Raw genomic sequence first — 24,432 nt, forward strand, 5'->3', positions numbered from 1 at the left:
GACAGCCCAGGGGACACAGGGACAGCCCAGGGGACACAGGGACAGCCTGGGGGGACACAAGGACAGCCCAGGGGACACGGCTCTGAGGTGGGTTTGGATCAGCCCAGCCAGGGCTCTGCACCAACCACCCCCTGCCCCTTTCACAAAGAGCTCAAGTACAGCCTGTAACTACCCACAAAGGTTCATCTTCCCTTAGGCACCAGTTAACACCAGTTTCCCCCTCTTGTCTCAGGTTCTCTACAAAGTCCTGGCTCTCTCAGATCTGCCAAGTCTGTCAGAAGAGCATGATGTTCGGGGTGAAGTGTAAGTACTGCAGGTGAGCACGCAGGGATGGTCACAACAACAACCTGGAATTGGATTCATTACAACCTGCAGTCACACAGCTCTTGGTGGGATGCACTCTTGGCAGTGGCACCATTTCTCAGTCCTTCTGACCTAGCAAAGGGATGCTTTGGAACAACTCACACTTCAGGCTGTCAGCCTGACACATGAATGAACCAAATTTATTTCCCTGCCACAGACTTCCTACCTCATCCTGGGCAAATCTTGCAGTGGGAGCTGGATCCCTAAATAACAGCCAGGATTTTAATTTTTGCTTCTCTCTCTGGGTTGTTAGTCCAGAGCACTGAGATTTTAGTGCTTCACTGTTGCTGGATGAGAGTCAGTGAAAGTAGCTATATTAAAAATAAATCAGATGCTAAGATATGTATATGGCCTTCATTAGTCTAATGACACACATAATAGGATTCTCCATATGAATGCTGCTGCTTTGGGGCCCGGGCATTCCAGAACTCCCTCTGAGATTAGCATAAGAATTACAAATTAAGGGTAGGCTTCCTCCTTTTGGGAAAGAACAGGTCCTTATTTAACATGTAATGGTTCTCTTTCAGATTAAAATGTCACAACAAATGTACTAAAGAGGCACCTGCTTGTAGAATATCCTTCCTTCCCAGTAAGTAATTTTCTACAAATTCTTGGCATTTCAATGTAATTGATGGTATAGCAAGAATAAGAACTCTGATTTAACCTGTTTTTCTCCCTTCTTCAACCTGTTTTCAGTAGCAAAAATAAGAAGAACAGAGTCTGTCCCGTCTGATATCAATAATCCAGTAGACAGACCCACAGAACCACAGTTTGGAACTCTCCCCAAAGCACTAACTAAAAAGGTACGTGGTGGCAGCAAGATCTTGGTGGTTGGAGCCAAAATGCCACGATCAAGGCTGGGAACAACTTCCCTCTCTGTTGTCCAGCAAACACTGAGGGCAATTCGTCCTTTTTGCTGTTTTCTCACCAGTGATTTTCCTTGCTTTGCAGGAGCATCCACCAGCAATAAACCACCTGGACTCCAGCAGTAATCCTTCCTCTACAACCTCATCTACTCCATCTTCCCCAGCACCTTTCCAGTCTTCCAACCCTCCCAGTGCGACACCTCCCCCCAACCCCTCTCCCATGGGCCAGAGGGATGGGCGCTTTAACTTCCCAGGTAACCCCCTCTCTTTAGGAGACCTGTCCAGAGCAGAAAGGCCTCTGCAAGTAGAGGCTGACCAGGGAGTTGAAGGTTTCTGAGTACATGGTTGTGCCCTAAGCAAGGTGTGAAGGTGTATTTTGTTACCTGATAAAAGGACATGGTCTGTTCTTACAAGTTTTTGAAGGGTATAAGCAAGAGACCTTTGTAGGAAACAGATTATTGAGGAATGTTGGCACCTTTCTTAAATGGTTTGATCTTTCTCTTTTCTCCTTTTTGGAAAAGGACTAAAATAAAATTATATTTTCTCCTGCCTTTCCCCTTGTGTTGTACAATGCATGCTGCCTGCTGTGTGCTCACCAGGGGCTTTAAATCAGGAGTTGGGTGATGGCAGGAGCAGGCTGTAAAAATGAGAACTACAGTGAAGGACTTTACCAGGCCATTCCAAAATATAAGCCACAGTCAACACCCCTTGTTAAACCATTGACACAGATGTCTGGTGGAGAAGAGTTTACTCTACATGCCTTATGGATTAAGAGTGCCAATATGCAACTTTTACCAGAGCTGAGAGGGGCAAGAATTTCTGACAAGGGCAAAGATTCACATACTGAGAATAAATGTAACTCCTTTGATGTGGAACTGAAGTCAGATGCTGCTCAGTAGCTGCTACATCTGGCCTTCAACACTGCTGAATTTTGCATCAGGTTCTGAACTGTGAGTGCAAGTTGCTGTTTGAGCCTGCTCAAAAAGAGCAGGAACAGAACCAGTTTAGTGTAAGGATTCCACTGCAGCTGCTTTGTATTGGGACAAACTACTCAGAAATTAAAAAACTGAAATAAAAATAAAAAAATGCAGATGGCTCATGAGCTTCAGCTTCTGGGGGGGCACCTCTGCAAGGCTGACATGAGAGAGCACTGCAGCAGTCCCAGGCAGCACGTGGGCCTGCCTTGGACATTCCTGGGCCCTACATTTGCTTCTGCCACTGGGGGTCTGAATGTGCTGTTTGCCCCCCAGACTGTGACTGGTAACAGCTTGTGTTTGATACCTGTCCTCTGTCAGGGGCCTCCCAATGCATGTGCTGGAATTCCCCCTCAGCAGGCTGATAATCTACTAATCTGTTCCCAGCAGTGAGCTGGGACTAATTCGTGGAATGCACTTGGGGCACTCACTGATGATCCTCTAACTTGTTTGTGTTGTTTTGTTTTTTTCTCCTGGTGGTTTTTTTTTTGCGGTTCTTTTACAAAACCCCAATTAATTAAAAAGCTGCCTACTACCTTCAGCATAGACAACAGTTTATCTTCCCAGGTGAGTTGATTGTTTTAATTCTACTAACCAACTTCTACTGCCAAAACACAACCTGTTTGTAAACATCTGCATGCTGCCAAAGAACAATAATCCTGCTTTAAAAAAACATGTCTAAACCAATTCAGACTTTCTCTTATCTCAGTGTATACTTGGGCCTCTCTCTCCCCTGAGCCAGGGCATTGATGTGATTTATGTACTGAGATGAAACTTTGAACACTCAGCTGTACAACATTAGCTTCCTGCTATGGGCTTCTATCCACATCCATGTTCCTCCTTTAAAAAGACTCACTTTTAGGGTTCTGTGCCTGGCCAGAAAGACTTTACAGATCAGTAGGGGAATGGGAAGAGGACTGGGCCAACATGGACAGGAGAGATGAGCATAGTTTTAAATGAAGTATAAAATCACTTTGTCTGTAATTGAGTTTATAATTCCTGAATAAGAAGGAAATAATTGGTATTGCAATGTTAAAACTTGCAATCTATGAGATTGAAGTGTAAAAGATGTATTGTCACTGTTTCTACTTTCACAGAAATTCCCAGTCCTGCACAAACAGCACAACCTCCAGAAACTGCTGCAGACACTAAGTAAGTAGAGTTTGAAATCCTTTTGTTTGCACAGTGTTTACCTGATAATCCTCAGCTCAGTCCAGAAATGCTGTGTTAGGGCCAAAACTGGTCTTAACATCTGAGAACTCACAAGATAATTTTATTCAGCAAGGGTGATGCTGGTATCCCCAGTTTTATAAAGCTTAACATGACACTTAACTCTAAATGGGACACTAAGGAGTCCAAGCCTTTAATACCTGGTTATGGGGGGTGTGCAGTCCCCAGGTCAGAAGGGTGGGATGAACAGAAGTTGGAGTTTTATAACTCAAGGGGCAAAGCCCACTGAGCTGCAAGCAAACAGCTCTTTCAGCATGTGAAGTGCAGGGCATGGAAAAGCTGGCAGGCTGCATTGCCAGCTCTCACAGGGCTGCTCCACTGCAGGGCTTTCAGGAGCAGGAATGGGAGTATCCATTCCTGGAACACACTGTAATAACAGAGCCACTGCCAAATCAATTCCTGCCACTTAATCACTGAGAATCACTTCAGACTCTTTGTCCCTTGTTTGCTAGAGTGAGCTTAGAGTCCTTCTCTGTTATGTGGAGCAGGAATTGTATTTTTGTCTGACCTACTATAACTCTGCCAGGATCTGTTCTCTGCTGGCTTCTTCCCCCTCCCCTAATGGCAATGCAACCCTCTCAGTTTTCCACCTCAGGTGGATTTCAAATGTTATTTTCTCTTGCAGCACTGCCCAGCCAGGCCCGGGTGGAGCTGGACGGGAGGCAGAGGTGGGTTCGCAGTTTGGCCCCGAATGTCTCTCGGAGCAGCTGCTGGGCTGCTCTGCCCCCCCGTGGCACTCCGAGCACACCTTTCCCTTCCCTTGCTGTGAACAGGTGGAAGAACCAGAGGCAAATAAATCGGAGCCCGAGGATGACGAGGACGAGGTGGAGGATTTGCCGAACCGGCGGCCGCACCTGCAGGGGATGATCTACCGCAAACCCAGCCAGACCAGCGTGTACCTGCAGGAGTGGGACATCCCCTTCGAGCAGGTCCAGCTGGGGGACCCCATCGGCCAGGGCCGCTGGGGGAAGGTCTACAAGGGCAAGTGGCACGGGGAGGTGGCCATCAGGCTGCTGGAGATCGATGGCAACAACCAGGATCATCTCAAGCTCTTTAAAAAGGAGGTGATGAACTACAGACAGACCCGGCACGAGAACGTGGTGCTGTTCATGGGAGCCTGCATGAACCCCCCTCACTTAGCAATCATTACCAGGTAAGGACAGCATCTTACTATTATTTTTAAAATATAAATATTATATATAGCTGGCTAATTTTTTTTTAACGTGCAAAAATTTCCTGTAGCTTCTGCAAAGGAAGGACACTGCACTCCTTTGTGAGGGACCCCAAGATATCCCTGGACATTAACAAAACCAGGCAGATAGCACAGGAGATCATCAAGGTAAGGGCTCATTATGCCAGCTGAGCCACTGGGCCAGAGCTTGGGGGCTGCACTCTGAGCTGGGAGCTGCTCCCTTACACCTTCCTGCACAAGTCCCACAAGTGCCCTGTCCCCAACTAATCCTTTACACTGCAGGTATGAGAGGGGGTTTGTATTAGAAAGCAAAGTGTGCTTGGCAATAATACCAACCCCTCCAACATTTCCATCTCTGCTGTATTTCCCAGGGCATGGGGTATCTCCACGCAAAGGGCATCGTACATAAGGACCTGAAATCCAAGAATGTTTTCTATGACAATGGCAAAGTTGTGATCACCGACTTTGGATTATTTGGAATTTCGGGTGTGGTTCAGGAAGGAAGGTGAGCAGAGGTTTCACTGCTTGGTCCACCTTTAGAAAGACAAATGATGATCAAATAGGGAAATGGTTCCTGCAGTACCTGGTACCAAGGAGTGTGAGGTGCTTTAGTGCACACTCAGGTTGCACTCTGCACTTTTGCTTTGTTTTCTTTTTGAGCAGATTTCTTCCTACAGTTCCAGCAGCACAGAGCTAGAAAGTTATGGATGGATTAAGACTCAGAGCACAGAATAAACAAAACTTTAAGCCCAGGCGTGGGCTGGAGAGTCAGGCTGACATCTGCTTATTTGTTAACGTGGCCAGAAAATGAGAAACAAATAGTCAGCAAAAACATTTGAGTAAATAAAGTCAAAGCATCAGGTGAAGCACAGATACAACCTACACACCAGTGTTTCAGTACTGCTGCTTTCTTTTGGACTCAGGAGGGAGAATGAACTGAAGCTGCCTCATGACTGGTTGTGCTACCTGGCCCCCGAGATCGTCCGTGAGATGGCCCCAGGGAAAGATGAAGACAAGCTGCCTTTCTCCAAAGCTGCAGATATCTATGCCTTTGGGTAAGGAAGGAACACCCAAGAGTATCACGAGACCTTGCTAAGTGAGATTTGTTACAGGCCTGAGACTTCCAGTCAGGGATCCCCTTCTCCCAGCTGGGGATGCATTTTCCTCAGTACTACAACAGTCATGGTGGGAGGAGTTTGCTGCACAGCTTTGTGCACCTTCTGTAGCTCAGCTGGAGAAGCTGGAGCAGTGTCAGGGTTTGGTGTGTTCCCCTGGGGCAGGCAAAGGCCTGATGTGTGTGTTGGCCTTGCAGGACGGTGTGGTACGAGCTGCAGGCCCGGGAGTGGCCGTTCAGGACCCAGCCTGCCCAGGCGCTCATCTGGCAGATCGGCAGCGGCGAGGGCGTCAGGCAGCTCCTGGCAACCGTCAGTCTGGGCAAGGAGGTCAATGTAAGTACCCCAGGGCAGGAGTCCTTCCATACAGCTGTCTCTCAGGAAGAGGGGAGCTGCTTCAAGAGATTTATTTCACTCATAACTCTAAAGATAAAGGGCAGGAAAGAGGACAGATGAGAATGGCAGACCAGGTTAGAGGCTAAGCCTGTGCTTCCAGCTGTTGTGCAGAAGTGGACGTTCCCCAGCACCAGGAAACTGTTGGGTTGTAAGGGTGTCCAGGCCCTGTGTTGAGCAGTCAGTGTCTGCCTGGGCTCACACACATCTCAGTGCTCAGTCAGCTTTCTGGTCTGCACAGCTGACCTGTGAGCCAAGTGAGGTAACGAGCCCCAAATGTCCCCTGCAGGAAATCCTCTCGGCCTGCTGGGCCTTCGACCTGAGCGAGCGGCCCAGCTTCACTGTCCTCATGGATATGCTTGAAAAACTGCCAAAACTGAACCGCCGGCTCTCCCACCCGGGGCACTTCTGGAAGTCTGCTGAGTGAGTACCTGCTGCTGTTCCCAGCAGTTATGTCACTCCATGTAAATGACTGTTCTGAGCTTTCTTGGCCTTCTTGGGGGCTGTCAGACCAGACAGGAGGGGAACACTGTGCTCTTCTGCTTCTTTGGCTCTGGGAAATGATGCAGTTAAGCCACCTCAGTCAGTTCAGTGCCCGCTTCGCCATATTCACCCCCCTCCAGCAGATCCAAACTGATCCAGCTGTTTGGTGTCAGAGAGTATCCACCAACAGCAGGGGAAGGGCCCTGAAGACACGTGTCCCTCCCCTCTGACAGGTCCTTTCACACAGTGCACTAACCCCTGCTCCAGCCTGGTCAAAGCTTTGCAATATGTAGTTCTCAAGGGCTTGCTTTAAATAACTGAAAACTAACTCTCATGGTGACTTTTTCCCTTCCCTCCCATATTTCTTTGTAGGTTGTAGCTACTGGTGCAATAATGGGCTCCACCTTGCATGCTTCCATGTGTCGTATCCTAACCAGCAACTTGGACAATCACCTTCCATTAAAAAAGCAAAAACAAACCACGAAATTAACCCATGGACATAATCAACACTTTATCCGAGTTCTCCTTTCTGCCTTTGCTTGGTGTGGGCTGTTTGCTTCAATAACCACTCCTGTCTGCGAGACCTTCCTGCCTAACACCGCGGCCTCCTCTCCCTCTGGAGCGTTCCAGGAGCCTGTGACTCCCCTGGGAAGGTGCAGGGACCTGCCCTGCCTGACCAGGTGCCCATGCCAGCCAGGGCTGGGTGTCCTGCCTGGCAGGTCAGTGCTGCCCTCACTGCAGTGACCGGGGCGTGTCCCGCGGTCCCGGTTCCGCTGAGGCTGCGCCGTGTCCTCAGTGCTGGGGCTCTGGGGCTGAAGGTGACAGGGACATTGTCGTGGCACAGCCAGGACTGAACCTCCACTTGCAAACCAGCAGGAGCTGAGGGCTGGGGGGCAGCACTGCAGCCAGGGCCAGTTCTTGAGTGGAAAGGATGGTCCTTGCTCCACTTGGAGTAGCCGACGGTCCTTAGCCCACCGGGAGCAGGCCATGGGCAGTGTCCAGAACGGGCCCGTGGGGCTCAGCTGGGATCAGCTACAACGCTGTGTAAGAGAGGAGGAAAGCCCTCAGCTCCTCCTCCCCTCGCAGATGTAGTGCTTGGAATGTTATGGTTTGCTTCTGTTTACATCCCCTGGTCAGCAGAAGGACTCTCGTGGGGGCTTGGCAGAGTCACAGGTACCACAGCAAACACGTGCCTTTCAGAAAAGGTCTTTTTTCACTGCTTTGGAGGGGACAGGACAGGGGCAGAGGAGAACATGCACTAAGAGCCAGCAGGGTTTCTGCTGTCTGAGGACAAACACCCAGATCCACTCCCTGAGTCTCCTCCATGCTCAGGCCGTGCTCTGCTGCCACCCCTGCAGGAAAGGCTCTGAGCTGGAAGTGCTTCTGGCTCTGTCAACAGCGTAAGAGCAAGGGGAGAGACACCTTTATAGAGGAGCAAAGGGGTTTGGGTTTGTTCTGTTGGGCTTTTTTAACCTATTCATGTACCTTGTCAAACCCCCCCTTTCTCTTACAAAGAGAATTCTGTCAGGTTTTGATTCCCTTCTACTTCAATGGAACCAAGTGTTCCCTGAAAACCGGTGTCAGGCTTCCCCCCACTGTGGGTACCTAGGAAAACCTCCTGTTCCTCCTGCTTGAGCAAATCAGATTGTCTGTGTGTTTCTTCCCACTGATGGGGTTCACATGAATAACTTCATGTGTTTGCTGCTTAATTACTTGAGCCTCTTTTGGGTGGTACGAGAGCAGAACTGAACCTATTTCAGCTCCTTGGATAGGGCTGTAGCTTTAAGAAGAATTATCAGTAACACTTTCCCCCCTCCTTCTCCTCTCCCTCCCCACTCTCTGCAGCATTAACAGTAGCAAAGTTGTCCTGCGTTTTGAAAGATTTGGCTTGGGGATCCTGGAGCCAAGTAACCCAAAGCTGTAGCCGGGTGTCCTTGTGACCTGTTTCTGCTCCCACACAGCACCAGAAACCCTCAGTGGCTCCTCCGTGCCGAGGCTGGTGCAGCCCCTCTGAAGACCATCAGCTCAGCCCTGTGTCCTGCCTGAGCACCAGCAGTTATTTAAACAATGTTTACATGATACTTTTGTGTGAACTATATTTTTTTAAACATAATAAACAGTGAATCAAGTTTAACTACAGCCATTCCCAAATAGCACTGAGATAGAAGAACAGTTTTCTGGTTCCTCCTTGTGTCTGTGGTCAGTAGGAGCCACGCTCTGCCTTCAGAGCTGCGGGTTCCCTCAGCTGTGGGACAGTTGCTGCAGAACAGCGACGTGGCTCCTACAAGGCACTGCCTCCCGGGGGGGCTTTCCTTCCTGGAGGTAAAGCCCCAGCCTGCTGCACTGGGACCTGCCCAAAGCAGGCACTGAGCCCTGAGGTCTGTTTGAGCAGGGCTGGTCCAGCTCTGGGTCACCCTGAACTCAGCACAGATGTCCTGCTGCAGGAGGGCTGGCTCAGTTAGTGACTCAAGTGCTCTTCTCCACAGAACTCACACTAAAACCTGCTCCTTCTCATACTGTCCCAGAGGAATCGAGACTTGCTGGCTTTTAAAAATAAACCCATGACACGTCACAGCTCTGCACAGGGGGCAAATTCTTCTTTTGAAATTTAGGCACAAGTTCCAGTCCCCTAAAGTTGTGGCATTTCTGGAAACGTAACACTGTCCAACAGCCTCGACCCTTCCAGCCCCATCACTGTTGGCTGGTCAACACCAGGGGATCTGCCAACTGCCCTGGTCCTGCCCAAACAAAACCCCTGCACACTATGGAAGGAGAGAAGGTCCCCATCCTACACACAGGGAAGTGGCTGGGGAAGTCAGTGTGGGTTTCTCCTCCCATGGGGAAAGGCAAACCCATCATGGGATTGTCTTTGCTCAGGGACCAGGGTGTACCTGGCAAGAGAGAGACAGGAAAAGGGAAAAACTGGCCCTAAATAATGCATTAAGTAAGGCCTTGATGCACTGAGCTTGTTAAGAGCTTCAGAGTCATTGCACATACACAGTGTTGCCACCACCTACCATCAGTCCCATTTAAACCTCAAGCTCTTTGTGAAAAATACAGGACTCCAGCAGTTGTTTTGGGTAAAAAACTTAAAAACAACAGAAATCTTGCAACCAGGAAGGGTCTGGAGGCCCTGCCTCAGTCCAACAGCTCAGACTTGTTTCAAAGGTTTGTTTTAAGACCAAACCCCCCCCCCCCCCCAGTGCACAGTGTGGGGGTTATGGAGCCAGCAGCCAGTGACCACATTGAGGTGATGGATTCATCATCCTCTTGCCAATTAACTCCAGTCTCTCTTACCAGAGGCTCCCTCGTGCTTCCCATCCACGTTCCTCAGCTTGTGGGAGGACCCCCAGTACCCCACAACCATTCAGGCCCTTCTTGTCTGTGCAGCCCTGGTTTTGCTGAGACAGGTCCTTAGGGCTCCCTGGGACTCACCAGATTTCATTTCTCCAACTGCAGCAGCTCATTACACCCCCCAGGTCCCCTCCCCCACCATCACAAGGATTTCACCTGAGGCCTGGGGAGGGAAGCTCTAAAATCCTGTGGGCAGCCAAAGTGCCAGCCCTCGGTTCGGCTCCTTGTGTGGGGAACTAAGTGGCACAAAACCTGAGTTCTGTTGAGCAGAGACCTTCACTCCTGTGTGTCAGCTGTAGCCTCTTCCAAGTGTTTTGACAGAGACTTTTGAAATGTGTCTTGGATATAAAAGAGAAATGGCTTTGGCATGGCCAGGTGTGGCCTTGCAGTCCTCTCTGCTCTCCTTCCTCTCCCCTGGTAAAGGCAAATCAAGCCCCTCCTGGCACAGCAGCTTCACCTGCACCCTCGGGCTCTGCAGGACTCGCTACTGTTTGTTTTCTCTCAGTAATTGTGTCAGCAGCTTTAAGCAGAAGATGTTTTCCCACAAGTGCTGCTTGAATTACAGCAGCACAGCACAAACCCAAAGCAGGGAGTGCTGCCTCTCTGGAACCCCCCATGGGCTTCCTACAGCCTGTCCCTTTGCAGCCCCTGGGCTCAGTCCGTGTCCCCGAGAGCGGGGACACCCGGGATGTTCAGGTGGGAACTCAGCATGTTCTCAGGTTCTGTCTCAGAGGCCGGGCTGGGGAAGCACAGCCAGCACTGGGTGTGCAACCAGATTGAAACAAAGAATTAAAAAACCCAACAGACTGTCACCATTTGTCCTTCCTGCAACTGCCCTCACATGCAGTTCAAACCCTGGCTGTGGGGACCCTTCCTGCCCCTCTGTGCCCCAGATCAGTGTGCTGGACACTGGGACGTGTCCCACTGAGCTGGGAACATGCCCTGCTGCAGTCCTGGGCACGGGGGGTTGTTCAAAACCTGCCTCTAACAGAATTTGGCATTCTAATCTGACCTGACCTGGGTGGTGTGTGGAACTCCCATAAATTGCCCTTAAAACACCAAGCCCAGCCTCTGGTCCCAGTGCAGCCCAGAGGACAGACCAGTTCCTGTCTCTGGGGTTTTGTGTCAATCAGTGGCACTGGGCTGAGCCACCACAGGGCCTGGGGGCTCTGGGCTCTGCTGTCCCTCAGCAAACCAAGCCAGTCCCTGGGTTGTGTTCATGTCACATGTCCTGTCCCCTCCCGCTGGAGCTGTGACAATGCTGCTACAGGAGCCACACGTCAGTAGTGAATGTAAATGGTCTGTAACATGGTGAACATGGACACGTTTTCTTTTCAAATGTGATGTAAACTTTGTACAGTACAAATTTTTTTTTATATTTTCTATGAACTGAGTGTCTTCCAGAATTGCTATTAAATTAATTACAAATTGTTAGGATTAACAACAGTTTCTGTATTAGTTTATGCAACCAGCAAAAAAAAAAAAAAAAAGGAAAAAACCCCTAAGAGTGCACTCTATGCTACTGGAATTCTGGATATGTAGGAATCTTTTCAGTGAATAAATCTTTGCTCTGGATAAAGTGAGCGTTACTGAGTCGTGGTTTGACCTTTCCCTGCCCATCTCCTTGCAGCTGAAGTAGAAGAGGAGCAGATTCCCACAGTGACCCCCCAACACCAAGCTCCTTCACCTTCTGCTCCTGCCCTGCAGCAGAAGGGGATTCCTGGTATTTCCCGTTCCCTTTGCCACCCCAGAGAGCCCAAGAGACACCAGGAGACACTGAGGCCACTTTAAGAGATGTTGAGTCCATTTGCAATTATCAAAGTTTTCCCTCCCAGATATGATGAGCCACATTGTTAAATAGTTAATGAAGCTGCCACTGAGTTTTCCTGAAGCACTGAACTATCTGAGCAGCTGCCCCCCACACACTCGAGGCTGTTCTGGGACCCCCGGCACTTTCCCCCTCCTTTGCACAAGGTTCTGTCCCCACCTTCCCACCTGCAGAGTGGGACAAAGCTCTGCCAGCCAGACCCTGCTCTGCACTGGAAGTGCCATTGCTGAGTGTTAATTAATCCTGGGAATGTTCTGCTGCTGCCAAAGGCTTTGTGTGGGAATAACGATGGCATTGTGCTGTCCTGCCAGGAATGGCCCAAGGCATCATAAAAGCACTACTTTACATGTCATCCATCTTATCTACATCTCTCATATGCAAGCAATAAAAAGCTTAATATAAACTTTGTTGTCTTTCATAAAGAATAATTTAGTTCTCAATTAAAATTGAAGGGCAGAGGTGTTGGATTTAAAAAATCAAAATACACAAACTCCCATCCCCAAGCATGAAGGTTCTGCCCCAGCTGTGACCCGGAGCAGTTTGATATTTACTGGCCCAGGGCAGTATCCCAGAACTGCCCTGGGTTATCCAAGGCACCGACAGAGCAAGGCCCCTCCACTGAGAGAGCCCCTGGAACCAGGAACACGAGCAGCCAACACTCACAGCCCAAGGGAGACCAACTGCACCAAAAGGGACCATCCAGCCTCTGCCAGCTGCACCATAATGCTCGAAGGCATTTTAAAACTTCCAGCCAGACCTGCTGGGTGCTTGACACACCAAACTCAAATTTCTGAACCTCAGAAATGGGGGTTCACTGAAAGAAGGCACCAAATAACCCACAAAGCTCAGGCTTCAAACAAACTGACTGGAGCAGAATTCATGGAGAAGAGTTGGCTGGAGCCCAAACCCGCCTGAGTAGAACCTGAGAGCTGACTTAGCTACCTCTGCCTGTTCAGGCTGAAGCCAAGAAGAGGAACACTGATTCACACCAACTTGCTTGTCTTGGTATAAAGGCAACTTTTATTACAAACAAATCAAGTAAACCAGAGCATAGGATTCAAATGTAAGAAAGTGCTTTGGAATTTTCAGAACCTTCCTGCCACAGGCTGTGTAACAACAACTCAGGTTCATGTACCTGAATCACACAAAGCACAATTCAACACTACTACCTGCTCTACAGATACAGCTGAAGCAGATGCAGGTGTTTCCACCTGGGACCAGCACATCATTATCTCATTTGCAAACGTTGCTCCAGATCCAGCAAGGCCTGTGGCCAGACAACTCCCAGTAACACAACCATCCATTCACTTGCTTCCAAGGGAAGTTAATATGCAAATAAACCAATCTGATATAAATAAAGTCACAAAGATAAACAGTACATTTCAAAAAAAGATTTCAGCTCTAGTTAACATAGTACAAAATTCTACATTTTCCTTTTATTTACAAAAAATACCAGATTTATACTAGCATAGACAATATTAAAAAATAATTTGTATTTTCACTATTAAGATAATCTATTAAAAGAGTGTCAGAATAAATAGCAACAAAAGTTAAATTTAGTGCTTTTCTTAATTAAGGCTGAGGTTTAAGAGTCAAATCCTACAACCCTATATATGTGCACTATTGAACATGTATATGAAAAAGGATTTGACTCCATGTTTTTTGAAAGTAACAACAAATGTGCAAGTATTGTCTAAAACAGAAGTGGATTTGTTCTTTAACTGGTGGGTTTTAAAGCTCTTTTGACTTCATGTGGGAACACAGCCCCAAATATATCTTCATGGTATCGCTTTTGGCTCTGCAAAAAGAAGAAAGGACATCCAAGACATGAATTAAGTCCTGCCAGTATGTATCAGTTCAGTAGCTAAAAGGCCTTTTGCATGTGTAGGACTGTTTTTGTGATTGCAGACTTTTGTTACTGTCAGTGAAAGGGACCTCTCTGGATCCCAGGCACACGTGCTCCAGGATGAGTTCTGATAACAAGAGTGTCCTAAAAAGCAGCAGCCCCAGGCACTGTGTTCTCAGTGATGGGCCCTCTGAATTCCTAACCTCACTCTCTTCATGGAATCACAGAAAATGCTGAGTTGGAAGGGACCCATCAGGATCATCAGTCCCACCCCAGGCCCTGCACAGACACCCCAACAATCCCACCATGTGCCTGTTGGTACAATAAAGTCTCAAACTCCTGATGTTCCTGACCCACTGCAAAGCTGATCTCCAGGACCCCCGGGGAGACAGCAGGGAAGAGAGCAGGTGTAAGGGAAGAGCTGCACGAGCCAGTGTCACCCCCTGACCAGAGTGACACTGTGCCTGCAGTCACCCTGGGCACTGAGCCCTGGTTCCTGGGCAGTCACCCTGGGCACTGAGCCCTGGTTCCTGGGCAGTCACCCTGGGCACTGAGCCCTGGCTCCTGTGCAGTCACCCTGGGCACTGAGCCCTGGCTCCTGTGCTCTGGGCTGCACAGGAGCTCACAGCAGTGTGGCTGTGCAGGCTGCTGGCCCCCCCCCGGGCACTGACTGGACAGAATGCCCCGTGTGTCAGAGCATACCTTGAGCTGGAAGAAGTACTCCTGTGCCTGCAGCTGGCTGAGCCGCAGGGCCCTGGCGATGAGCGCGTGCAGCGCCCGCGCCACGTCCCCGGCCATGCGCACGTCCCCGCACACGTACACGTGGCCCTGGCCCTGCAGCACCTCACACACCACGGCCTCCAGCTGCCTCTGCAGGACATCCTGAACATAGACCTTAGAACAGAGAAAGGACCATCAGACGAGGTTCCTTAAGTGCTACTTGGCTCTTCTAAATTCAGGGTGGGTCTGTGCTCTAAGGCTCTAAACGCCCCATCTACTCCAGCAGAGAATAAAAATGTCTTCATCCTGCCCTTACAAGCCCCTGATTTGGAAGCTGGGCCTGTCTCTTGATTCAGCTAGAGTAGACTAAGACTCCTATATCTGGCAAAGTCTCATAACTTTCCAGGAGAGCTGAAAAGAGGATAGCTCGAGTGCTGTTGTTTTGTTCAATCAAGATTTCTACATAAAATTAATTTCTTGGTCACTGTGTCATTGAAATGGGGACAAATGGCCAGAGCCAACTGATTGTTAACTCACAGACTGATCAAATCTTGCAAAATCTAAGGTTTCTGAAAATGTTCCAGTTTCTAGTTTCAAAGCCTGTTTGCACTGGAAGTGCAGTGAGGGGTTATATTTATGTAGCTTGCTTGTGCTGGAGTGCACAGTGAGATTCCCCTTCCTTTGAAGAAGTGAGACCTTTTGTCACCTGCTCACAATACAATGAAGCAAAATACTAAAATTTTTAAAGAACATTGGTAAACAGAGTCCAGATCTCAACTTGAGGGGAGACTCTGGAAGGAACCAACCTTTAAAGAATGAGGGAATCAGCCTTACTTTAGCTTGGCCAGGCAGTCTGGAGTAAGCTGTGTAGACCTCTTTCAGGACTCCCTTCCTCTTCATTTCCTCGGTTTCCTCTCTGTAGAGGTGATCCAGGTCTGGCTGTCGGCAGCCAAACAGCAGTGTCATGTCCCCTCCTTTGATCCCTGAAAGCAACAGGGGAAGGTGTTTGTCTGAGGGGCAGTCTCACTGACACAGGACTTACAGAGACACAGGGGGGACCTCCAGGTCCCCAAAGCCCTCAGGAGCAGCAGGATGGTCTCCAGTGGGATGGATTAGCTGTGCCAGTGCAGTGCCCAATCATGCTGGGGTGACAAGTCTCTGTGGGGTTCCTTGGCTGGGTCTGGGGGTGTCCCTGGCTGCAGAGCCCTTGTCTGAGGGACTGGGGATGTCTCTGCTGCCAGCTGTGCTGGGCCCCCCAGGGCCCCTCCACGTGTCAGTCCCCATGAGTACCTCTCTGCTCCAGGTCATAGAGACGCTGCAGCCAGAAGCTCCGGAAGGGAGCGATCCCTGTTCCCGAGCCGATCAGGAGGCAGGGCTGGGCTGGCTCCTCTGGGAGATGGAATTCATTAGCACTAAAATGTAAAAATACATTCATTAGGTAATGAGTTTCTGATGGACTCCCAGTGGCAGTTTCCTGACTCAGTCTGAGCAGCACAGTCTCCAGTCTGAAGGCAGTGATGGGCTGAACGGGGTGCTGGGTGCTCCTTGTTCCCCCAGCTTTCTGTGCTCTGCAGTGGATAAACTGACAGTGAAGATGGGGTCATATGAATGGAATTATTTCAGAACTTTCTAATGATTCATGATTTTACTCAAAATAAGACATGGTAAAGGATCTCATCTCTGGAAGACAGGGGATCCCCTCCCTTCTCAGACCCAGCTATTCCAGCTTGTACTCACCAGTCACTTGAAAATATGCAAAGAAAAAAGCCCACTGAAGAAGCTGAACTAAGAACTGCTATTTTTCGGGGTTTTAATCTTGGTTTTTCCCTGTCCTGCACTCCCTCACTCACCTGCGTATGAAGCACAGAACTGGTTCATCAAGAGCTATTGTGTTCAGCCATGTGCTGCAGACTCCATGGTGCAAAGGCCCCTCTCCATCTAAAAAGAGCAAGGGAGAACATCTCTGTCAGCACTCAAAAGCTCTCCGTTTTTAAAAAAGCAGTTTATACTTAAAATTATGGTTTTTAAATAAGTGTATGTCTAGTAATGATTTATAAACCAAGGATACACTGATGATGGTGCAAGATTTTAGCAAATCCTGGCCCAGGATGAACACCTGCACTGCAGTGTACTACTCTGCAAGTATCACAATACACAGTTTTTGTTACAGATATGCTTCATGCCATATAGGAGACACAGGATTTTTCTGAACCACAATGCAGCCTAAAATATCATTTAATTAAGAGAGAAATGCAAACAACAGTTCATTACCTCTTGTCCTGTAGTTTACAACTGCAACTGTCAGATGAATCTCTCTGGCTGTCATGTCACAGGAGGAGCTGACAGAATAGTACCTGGGCTTCAGAAATGGCAGCTGAGTCAGCAAGAAAGCTGTGGAGACCTCAGCAGAGGGAAACTCCTCCAGGACCTCCAGGATGTTTGGGCTGTTGTAAAACTTCCATTTATTGTATTCTTCTGTGCTCTAAAAGCCAAAGGGCATCACCACAATGTTACCAGGTCATGCTGAGTTCAGGAGATCAGGGATATTTGAAATGTCCCTTAAAAACAAGATTCCTGCTTTACATTCAATTAAATATGCAGGCAAATCAACAGAGAGTTCTCAAAACTTTTCCAAGACCAATACTGGGGTTTCCTAAGAAATTGTTTGATTTTTGAAAACAGAAGTACAGGATCCCCACCATAAAGTTCTCAGACACCAGGTCTCTCAGTGAGGATGCAGAAACTGAATCAGAATCTGTTTCTCAGCTCCCTGTTATGGGACATCCACAAAACTGTGTAGGCCCAGGTCCTGATCCCTACAGAGCTTTGCTGAGCCCAGAGGGAGGAGCCAGCACTTACCACATCTATGAGTCTTTGGTAGTTAAACCCATATCCCTCCTACTCTCACAGTACCAAATTCTCTGACAAAAATATCTACCACCACGAGGTGAGAGCAGGCAGGCAGTGACCCACCCAGAACCACACAGGAAACACCAGATCTGAACCCTCCTGATTCCCACGCCCAAGCTGAGCCTCCAGACGACCCTTTCTCTCACCATGGTTGGCTTTCCAAGAACACAGAACATGTGACAGAGGCATAAAAATCCAGCACCATCTCTACAAAATATTCTTAAGCTTCTGCTGCACAGTCAAAGGGCATCAGAGGGCCTGCTATAAAGTACTGCAAACAGAACTCCAGCCCCAGAGCTTACCTGACACAACACTTCCAGCCTCTGTCTGTCTCCTTCTGCTGTCACCAGCTGGGAGAGTTTCTTTAGCAGCTGTTGGGAGGGTGGAGTAGTGATATCAAGCAAGTATGTCAAAGCCTCAGGGAGTGTGCAGGTTGGAATCTTTCTGTCACTGGTCCAGTAGCCACCTGGAAATGAGGAAAATAAAAGGCCACTTGCCAATGCCCATTGTGTTTGACAGCTGTAGAGCTTTGCAAAACTCAGTGTCTCTCAACATATGCCTTCAGGGAGGTGCAGCAGGCCTAGACCACAGGACCCTTCTGAAAGAGGTTAATGGGAGGTTTCACACATTTTGCAATAGGAGGATCTGACACAGAGAACTGCATGACAACAAAACACCACTTGGAAACTAGAAATCTTTAATTTGAGGAAACCATCTTTCTGTGTGCCAGAATCCCATGATTGTTCCTCCTAAGATGGGGAAGATGGCCAGGACATATAAGCCTATTTTAGGATTCTGACATGTAGCAACAATAAGTAAACTGTCGATTAATTTAATTGCAGTCGATGGCTAATTTAGCAACTGAATTACAAACAGTGTCACCTTGGGTCCCTCTGCAAACTCTGGTGAAGTCACCATGGACTGCTAGAGTGTGCAAAATCAGAATCAAGAATTATAAGAATAACTAAAAAGCAGCAACAAAATCCTACTGAAACTTAAGAAACATAGAATCAAATTCTGTCAATAAAAATTCTTAGTTATTTTAAAGAAATCTGTCCAAAATCCTCTGTTATTTTGTCTAAAGAAAGCCAACTCACCATCTGTGCAGGTTTCAAGCCTGATAGTCTGATCAGCTGGGGGGGCATCGTGGACACGTGCAATGATGCCATGGACTAGTTCTGGCTGGTTGCCTGGGAAAATCCCAATGTGTTCTCCAGGCAGGTAGTGCACTTCCTGATTAGCCTCACAGGAGAGTTTAACCAGAATGGTGACACGACTGGATAGAGAAGAAGAAGAGATGAGACAGATCTTGGTTATGTTGACGGGATTTCCCTCGAACTGTGCAGAACAGGACTAAATCTGCAGTGGCAGTTGGCAAGGGCTCCTGTATTCATTACCAAATACCAGACCAGCTTAGGGCTTCATGGAGACTTAAACAAATCAGAGTCCAGACATGTGAAGGACTTGCATCCAAACAAATCAGGTGCTGAAGTGCTGCCTGATCTGTCCCCTACACAATAAACATGCCTGGAAGCAGCCAGTGGAAGTGTGGCCCCACTGCAGACTGAACAGCTCACATACTTCTACTAAGGACAGTACAAAATTCCTACACATTTCTTAGTAACTGCAGGGAGAAGATGTTTATAACCAGGCATTTTAGATGTTTAAGATTTTAGTAAAATGTAGTATGACAATATTCAAAAGAATGAGGTGTCATACCTGGACTTTAAACTTTGAAGATTCTGCCTGAATTTCAGCTTCATGGGAATTATATCCTTGGTGTGAATGCTTGCAAGAGCTGGTGAGGAAAGAGGACATGACTCATGGTAACTCTGTGGTTAGGTTTGTTTAAAGTGTCTTCAAAGAATATGCAGAGAAGAACAGAACATGGCTGGCCCTAGAACGTGACCGGCCCTAGAACGTGACCAACCATCAGTCAGCTCTGTGTGCTCTAGTCCCTGACTAAAAGGAGTTCACCTCAGCTTTTGTTCCTCTGGGGATGTTACTGTGCTGGAAAAGATCATTTATGCAGTGTAAACCAGTGTCCTTTTTTCTCTGACCACTACCCCTCATTATATGCATTTGACCATCTGGCAGGGCGAGGAGCACTTCTGCCAAACCTTCACAGTTCAGACCCCCTGAAGCAGCAAAGACAGAGGGAGGGGAAGGTGGGAGCAATACCTTTAGCCAGGTTCATGGGCTGAGAGTCATACACTGTCCTATAACTGGTAGGATCCCAGCTTTCCTCAGAGGTGTAGATCTCAGGTAACTGAATACTGTGTCCTCCACGGATGTTAAAAATGTCACAGGCAGCCTAGAAAAAAACCACAAAAAATGAGGCTATTCACAGTAAAAAAAATAATCTTAGCACTGTCATATCCTAAGGAGGAGCTATCAGCTTCACAGATTGCTATGTCCTACTGCTTCTGTTGAGTTCAGTGATATTACAGGGATCCAGTGAGTTCAGTTCCACTTCTATGCCAGTATAGGTAAAAAAAGTTCTACTGTAAAAAATTCTGATGCTACCACCTTTTGTACCAAAAGGGTATGCAAACCCTTTACCCAAAAGGGTTCATGCAACTTCATGTGAATATTAAAAAATAACAGAAAAGGGACTCAGTTCCCTCTCCAACTTGGGCGAGCAGTAGAGAAGAGGGGAGTTCCAAACTCATGTATAAATTCAGATGTTTGGTTTCCTTCATTTTCCCTCATTTTTATGGGAAACTAGCGAATACTGAACTAAAATGAATGAATGAACTAAAATACGAGCTATATTTCTAAATTCACCTTGAAAGCACTGACTGCCCAGGTGTGAAAGGTTTCTTCTTGCCCATTGAGTTCATCCCCTTCACCGACTGGAGTGAGCTGGGAAGCCCCGAGCTGGGCCAGTTTTTGGTCAATGGCATGAGCAAAGGCACAGAACTCTGGATACATGCTGGACCCCAAACCAAACACAGCATACCTGCACATGGAAATAAAAACAGGACTGCTGTGTTAAGCTACATGAAATGCAAAAGGACTCAATAACATGCAAACCAAATAACAAAGTATTTTTACCTAATTTTTTTTCTCAGCAGTTTCAATGTGAACAAGGAGTTCTTCAAGGTCTGCATAAAAATTCATAAAATACTTAAGGTTAGGAAAATACCCTGATTTAAAACAGAAGTGTGACCCTGATTAATACCTTACTCAAGGACATAAGACAAATGAAAGGGTTGTCTTTGGTGTCAGTCTTTGAGCTGAGTCTCATACACACTTCTGAGTGGAACATTACCTTTCCGTTACCTGGAGAATCTCCATTTCCAAAAGTGCTTGTAACCACTAAAAGAAGTGTTTCTTTTTCCAGGTCACAAATATTGTACTCATCCATGCACAGAATCTGGAAGGAATAAAGTTCATGAGACACTGTTAGCAGACGTAAGAGCCTTAGATAGCTCTGGTGTCAGACGTACGCTGACCAAACTGACATGGCATTATGCTAGATGAACACAAAACCAAAGTTCTACTTCAACTTCTATTTACTGAACATTCAAAACATAGGTTTGGAGAAGCCAAACTTCTTCCTCCATGCAGTGTGGATGATTTACACTCCTTACCCTGGTGTTGAAGGCACAGTTGAAGAGGCTGCACAGGGTGTTGGCGAGTGTTTCTGATTTCCCCGTCTCTGTTGCAAAGATTACAGTGACCTTGGCCCTGGTGGCCATTGCTTTTTGCATGAGTGAGGATGCAAAGAGTACAGCCCTGGGGAAAGAGAACCATGTATAATAATTGATTCACAAACAAGCTAGGGAACACTGATCTTGAGCAAGGCTGTTCCTTGGAAGATGGTGCAGAAGCAGCACACTCTAGATAGGCCTGAACAAGAACCTTAGGAACGAATGTGTGGACAGGTAAGGCTATGATTCAAACAACTCAGGTGGTCTCTACTGTAATCATTGATTTTTTTTTAAAGTAGAACAGAAACACCACAAGAATAGAATAGCTGGACAAAGCATGAGGAGTCTGATTTGAGCAACTTACTTTGCCAGCATGCTAAACTTTATTTCTTTTTTCTTTGGCCTCCGGGTCTCATCATGCCACACATGTGTTTTCCATGCATCCACCTTTAAAAAAAAAGTTAAGCTTCAACAATTTATACACATATTTCTATATCTTTGAATTTGTACACAATTTGTATATCTTTGAAGGTCCAGATCAAATAGAATCCACTGACTACAAATACAGGATCAGTCTCTGTAGCATTAAACTGCATTTTACTTAAAGCCAGAGAATTCAACAGAACTAACAGCACCTTTCACATACAAAGCTCCTGTCTGCTGTTTCTGAATCTCTCCAGTGAACTTTAATTACTCAGGCCTTGTCACCCAGACTCCTTCAGGTCTCATATTGTGTCTGGACTGCTGAGCTCATCTACCAGATTCGGCTTTTGGTTTTGATGCTGTGTACCTGGTAGTAATAGAAGGGGGTGAGGACATAGTTCAGCATCTCCTGGTGGAACACGGGCGTTATGCTGCCTGAGATGGGAGGCACGATCCAGACCCAGTCGGCCGGGCAGCCGCCCCGCGCGCGGTACTCGCTCTGCAGGTACCTCAGGAAGGACTCGGAGGCCGAGTGGTGATCCAGGATAGTCACATTCTGCTTCTAGAACAATTGTAAAAAGAAAAGCACACATTAAAAAGCCTATTCTGCTCCTCTACCTGATGTATTTAAAGTAATCCTCTTGCTTTGGTTAATATTTCAAGGACTTTACTCAGTGCTGGGAAATAATTACTATCAGATAATAATTACAGAGTCCTTTGATTAAGGACTCATATCTTTTCTTTAACATCAGCATTTCCCTCTCCCACACTGGGAGTGCATGCTGTAAAGCCTCTGATTCACTTTTACCCACTTCTCATATTGTCATGGTATGTTAAATAAACTGGCATTGAAAATAAAATATATTAATCCAATGGCTTTACATAGGTTTTGACACATAGATAAGTGTGTTAAAAGGATGAAAAATCTTGCCCTTAACTCCCTTTTCTTTTTCTCTCCCTTCTGTCTTCACCCGAGAGGAAATATGGATTTCTCTACTTTCCCAGGTGTAAATCAAGAATAACTCTATTGAAATCACATTGTAATCTCCACTGAGCATTGGGCCACTGGCACTGCATTTGTATAAAGTTGTTGCAATTGAGAGGAAAAAGGGACAGCCAGTGTTCAGTGTCTCTCCCACACTCGTTGACTCACCTGGAAGCTGTGAAGCACAGCCACATTGATCTCTACAACAGCCCGGTCCTTCCACAGCGATGACAGTTTGTTTGTTTCCAGTCCCATTCTCCTCCCTACCTCCTACGGGTGAAAAGGGGAGAGAATAGGGAAAAGCAAATTAACTACATGGAACTTTGACCCCATGATTTATCTACCTCATCACCCTAATATGCAGGAAAAATTAGTCCAGAAGGGGGAAGAATTAGTCTCATGCTGGGAAAGTGATGGCAGCAGAAACACTTGAGATCAAAGGTAAACTTGGATTTTGGAGTTCTGGTTCTGAGGCTGTTCCAGTTTCATAAAGGGAGTGGTTCTCTCCCACCCCCACAAACACTGGTAGTGTCTCTTTTCCAAAACAAGTTCATTCCCCCTGCAGACCAACCCCCTTCCACCCGAGCAGGTACCTTCAGGATGTTGTAGCGCTGCACGTCACAGAAGTCTCGCACTCCTATCTCTGTGCCCATGTACCAGCCGTTGAAGGGGCACGCGGTGAACTCCAGGCCCCCCGCCTCCAGCAGCATGTAGGACACGGCAGGCAGCGCATACCACCTCAGATCCAGGTCCTTGAACCACTCATACCTGCCAAAACACCACGTTGGTTCATTTTGGTGTGTCTTTTCCTCCTTGAGGCAATAACCACAAAAGCCCAGGAAGACAAAGAGTGCCAGTTCCAGGAGGAATGACCCACGGAGCAGGGTCTGCCAAAGCTCACAGCAGTTTTCAGTGCAGTAACTGAGAATTGCCTGCTATAGAAGCTGCAGAACCATATTACAGAGTTCTGCAATCTGCAGGTCAGTTCCAAAGCAAACAAGAATTAAAAACCAACGAGAGAAAGGCAACAAACACTTTGTTATGAGTGAAGCTGTATTTTACTTGTGTATTACACTGGCATAAGAAATGATGATTTTTAAAATTCTGAATATGACTGAAATGTAGATTGGGGAAAAAAAGATTTCCAATAAAACTGCTATTGGCTTCCTTAATTTAAAATCTATTTCATTTTTGTAACAGGCATTTTACCTTTCAGGACAATTTACCAACATTTCATCCTGACAAAGAACTCATAAAGTGACTGCGACAGGCACAGCCCAATAACCTGCCAAGGTGAGGCAGAGGCAAAAATGCAATTATCTAAATCTTGCATGCTTACTTTGGATGCTCCATTGGCACTTCAAGGACAATTTCTGGAGGTATTTCAAATATTTCTGGGTCTTGGCCGTTTGCTTGGAGGACAAGTGGAAGTACATCAAAGCGGCCATATTTCGGCTTCCACCCAAGCTCGATGCACAGCTGTAAACACAGAAAGCACATTTTGTGTTTCTTTCAGGTTTCCCCTCCAGATCTAAGGCAGAAGAATTTGAACCCCCTAAAACCTGCTGAGGTAAATTGTAAGCGATAAAGGTTATCCTTCCCATTCAAACAATGTTGAGACATTTGTTGAGGTACTGTTTGTGTCCCTGGTCATGTCCTGACAGGGCAGTATTAGCTCACCCTGTTCTGAGATGGAGGACAGTATTTTACATCAGGACTGTATGAAATTCCTGCTCCAGCCTGCACCTAGAACCTGTGGGGCAGAGCATCCCACTCACTGCTCACCTCCCTACCACTCTGCATCAACATGCAAGGAACAAAGCCAGGAGCTGGGTTAGCCCAGCTGGGAGCAGTGAGGCTGATGGGCAGGGTACCTGTGTGAACTCTGCACTGGCAGGGTCTCCCAGCACGGCCCCCCCGGGCAGGCGGTACCCGGCGTAGCGGATCAGCTGGCTGTTCCACACCCGGAAATCGTGCTGCCCGTCCGTCCGCTGCGGGAACACCGTGATGGCTGATCTGCAGAGAGACAGGCACAGCCCTCACACCACCACACCAAACACGAGACAGGCACAGCCCTCACACCACCACACCAAACAC

The 24,432-nt window shown here is 47.5% G+C and overlaps 2 protein-coding genes across 2 annotated transcripts in view; one reads left to right on the forward strand and one right to left on the reverse strand.

Annotated features, from left to right (window-relative positions):
- KSR1 (kinase suppressor of ras 1) overlaps window positions 1–8,747 on the forward strand; it is a 50,063-nt gene extending 41,316 nt beyond the window's left edge. Inside the window, 14 exon segments of the mRNA XM_027660428.1 lie at window positions 233–316; window positions 891–952; window positions 1,060–1,166; window positions 1,315–1,483; window positions 2,729–2,770; window positions 3,301–3,355; window positions 4,059–4,101; window positions 4,207–4,586; window positions 4,676–4,772; window positions 4,997–5,130; window positions 5,549–5,680; window positions 5,938–6,073; window positions 6,420–6,553; window positions 8,459–8,747. Coding sequence (XP_027516229.1) covers window positions 233–316; window positions 891–952; window positions 1,060–1,166; window positions 1,315–1,483; window positions 2,729–2,770; window positions 3,301–3,355; window positions 4,059–4,101; window positions 4,207–4,586; window positions 4,676–4,772; window positions 4,997–5,130; window positions 5,549–5,680; window positions 5,938–6,073; window positions 6,420–6,553; window positions 8,459–8,537 — 1,654 coding nt within the window. The 3' untranslated portion in view covers window positions 8,538–8,747.
- A 4,066-nt stretch (window positions 8,748–12,813) lies between these two features.
- The window catches only part of NOS2 (nitric oxide synthase 2), a 16,421-nt gene continuing 4,802 nt past the window's right edge, over window positions 12,814–24,432 (reverse strand). Inside the window, exons 7-26 of the mRNA XM_027660427.1 lie at window positions 24,210–24,351; window positions 23,675–23,814; window positions 22,929–23,103; window positions 22,504–22,605; window positions 21,718–21,912; window positions 21,292–21,374; window positions 20,868–21,012; window positions 20,546–20,650; window positions 20,329–20,378; window positions 20,059–20,233; window positions 19,453–19,585; window positions 18,991–19,069; window positions 18,369–18,547; window positions 17,574–17,737; window positions 16,633–16,843; window positions 16,212–16,299; window positions 15,652–15,773; window positions 15,196–15,344; window positions 14,344–14,535; window positions 12,814–13,593 (exon numbers count right to left, since the gene is read on the reverse strand). Of these exons, the coding sequence (XP_027516228.1) occupies window positions 13,513–13,593; window positions 14,344–14,535; window positions 15,196–15,344; window positions 15,652–15,773; window positions 16,212–16,299; window positions 16,633–16,843; window positions 17,574–17,737; window positions 18,369–18,547; window positions 18,991–19,069; window positions 19,453–19,585; window positions 20,059–20,233; window positions 20,329–20,378; window positions 20,546–20,650; window positions 20,868–21,012; window positions 21,292–21,374; window positions 21,718–21,912; window positions 22,504–22,605; window positions 22,929–23,103; window positions 23,675–23,814; window positions 24,210–24,351 (2,710 nt within the window). The 3' untranslated portion in view covers window positions 12,814–13,512. The remainder of the gene's footprint in view (window positions 13,594–14,343; window positions 14,536–15,195; window positions 15,345–15,651; window positions 15,774–16,211; window positions 16,300–16,632; window positions 16,844–17,573; window positions 17,738–18,368; window positions 18,548–18,990; window positions 19,070–19,452; window positions 19,586–20,058; window positions 20,234–20,328; window positions 20,379–20,545; window positions 20,651–20,867; window positions 21,013–21,291; window positions 21,375–21,717; window positions 21,913–22,503; window positions 22,606–22,928; window positions 23,104–23,674; window positions 23,815–24,209; window positions 24,352–24,432) is intronic.

The sequence above is a fragment of the Corapipo altera genome, unplaced genomic scaffold, assembly GCF_003945725.1.
Source record: "Corapipo altera isolate COAL_440 unplaced genomic scaffold, ASM394572v1 271, whole genome shotgun sequence".
NCBI classification, from domain to species: Eukaryota; Metazoa; Chordata; class Aves; order Passeriformes; family Pipridae; genus Corapipo; species Corapipo altera.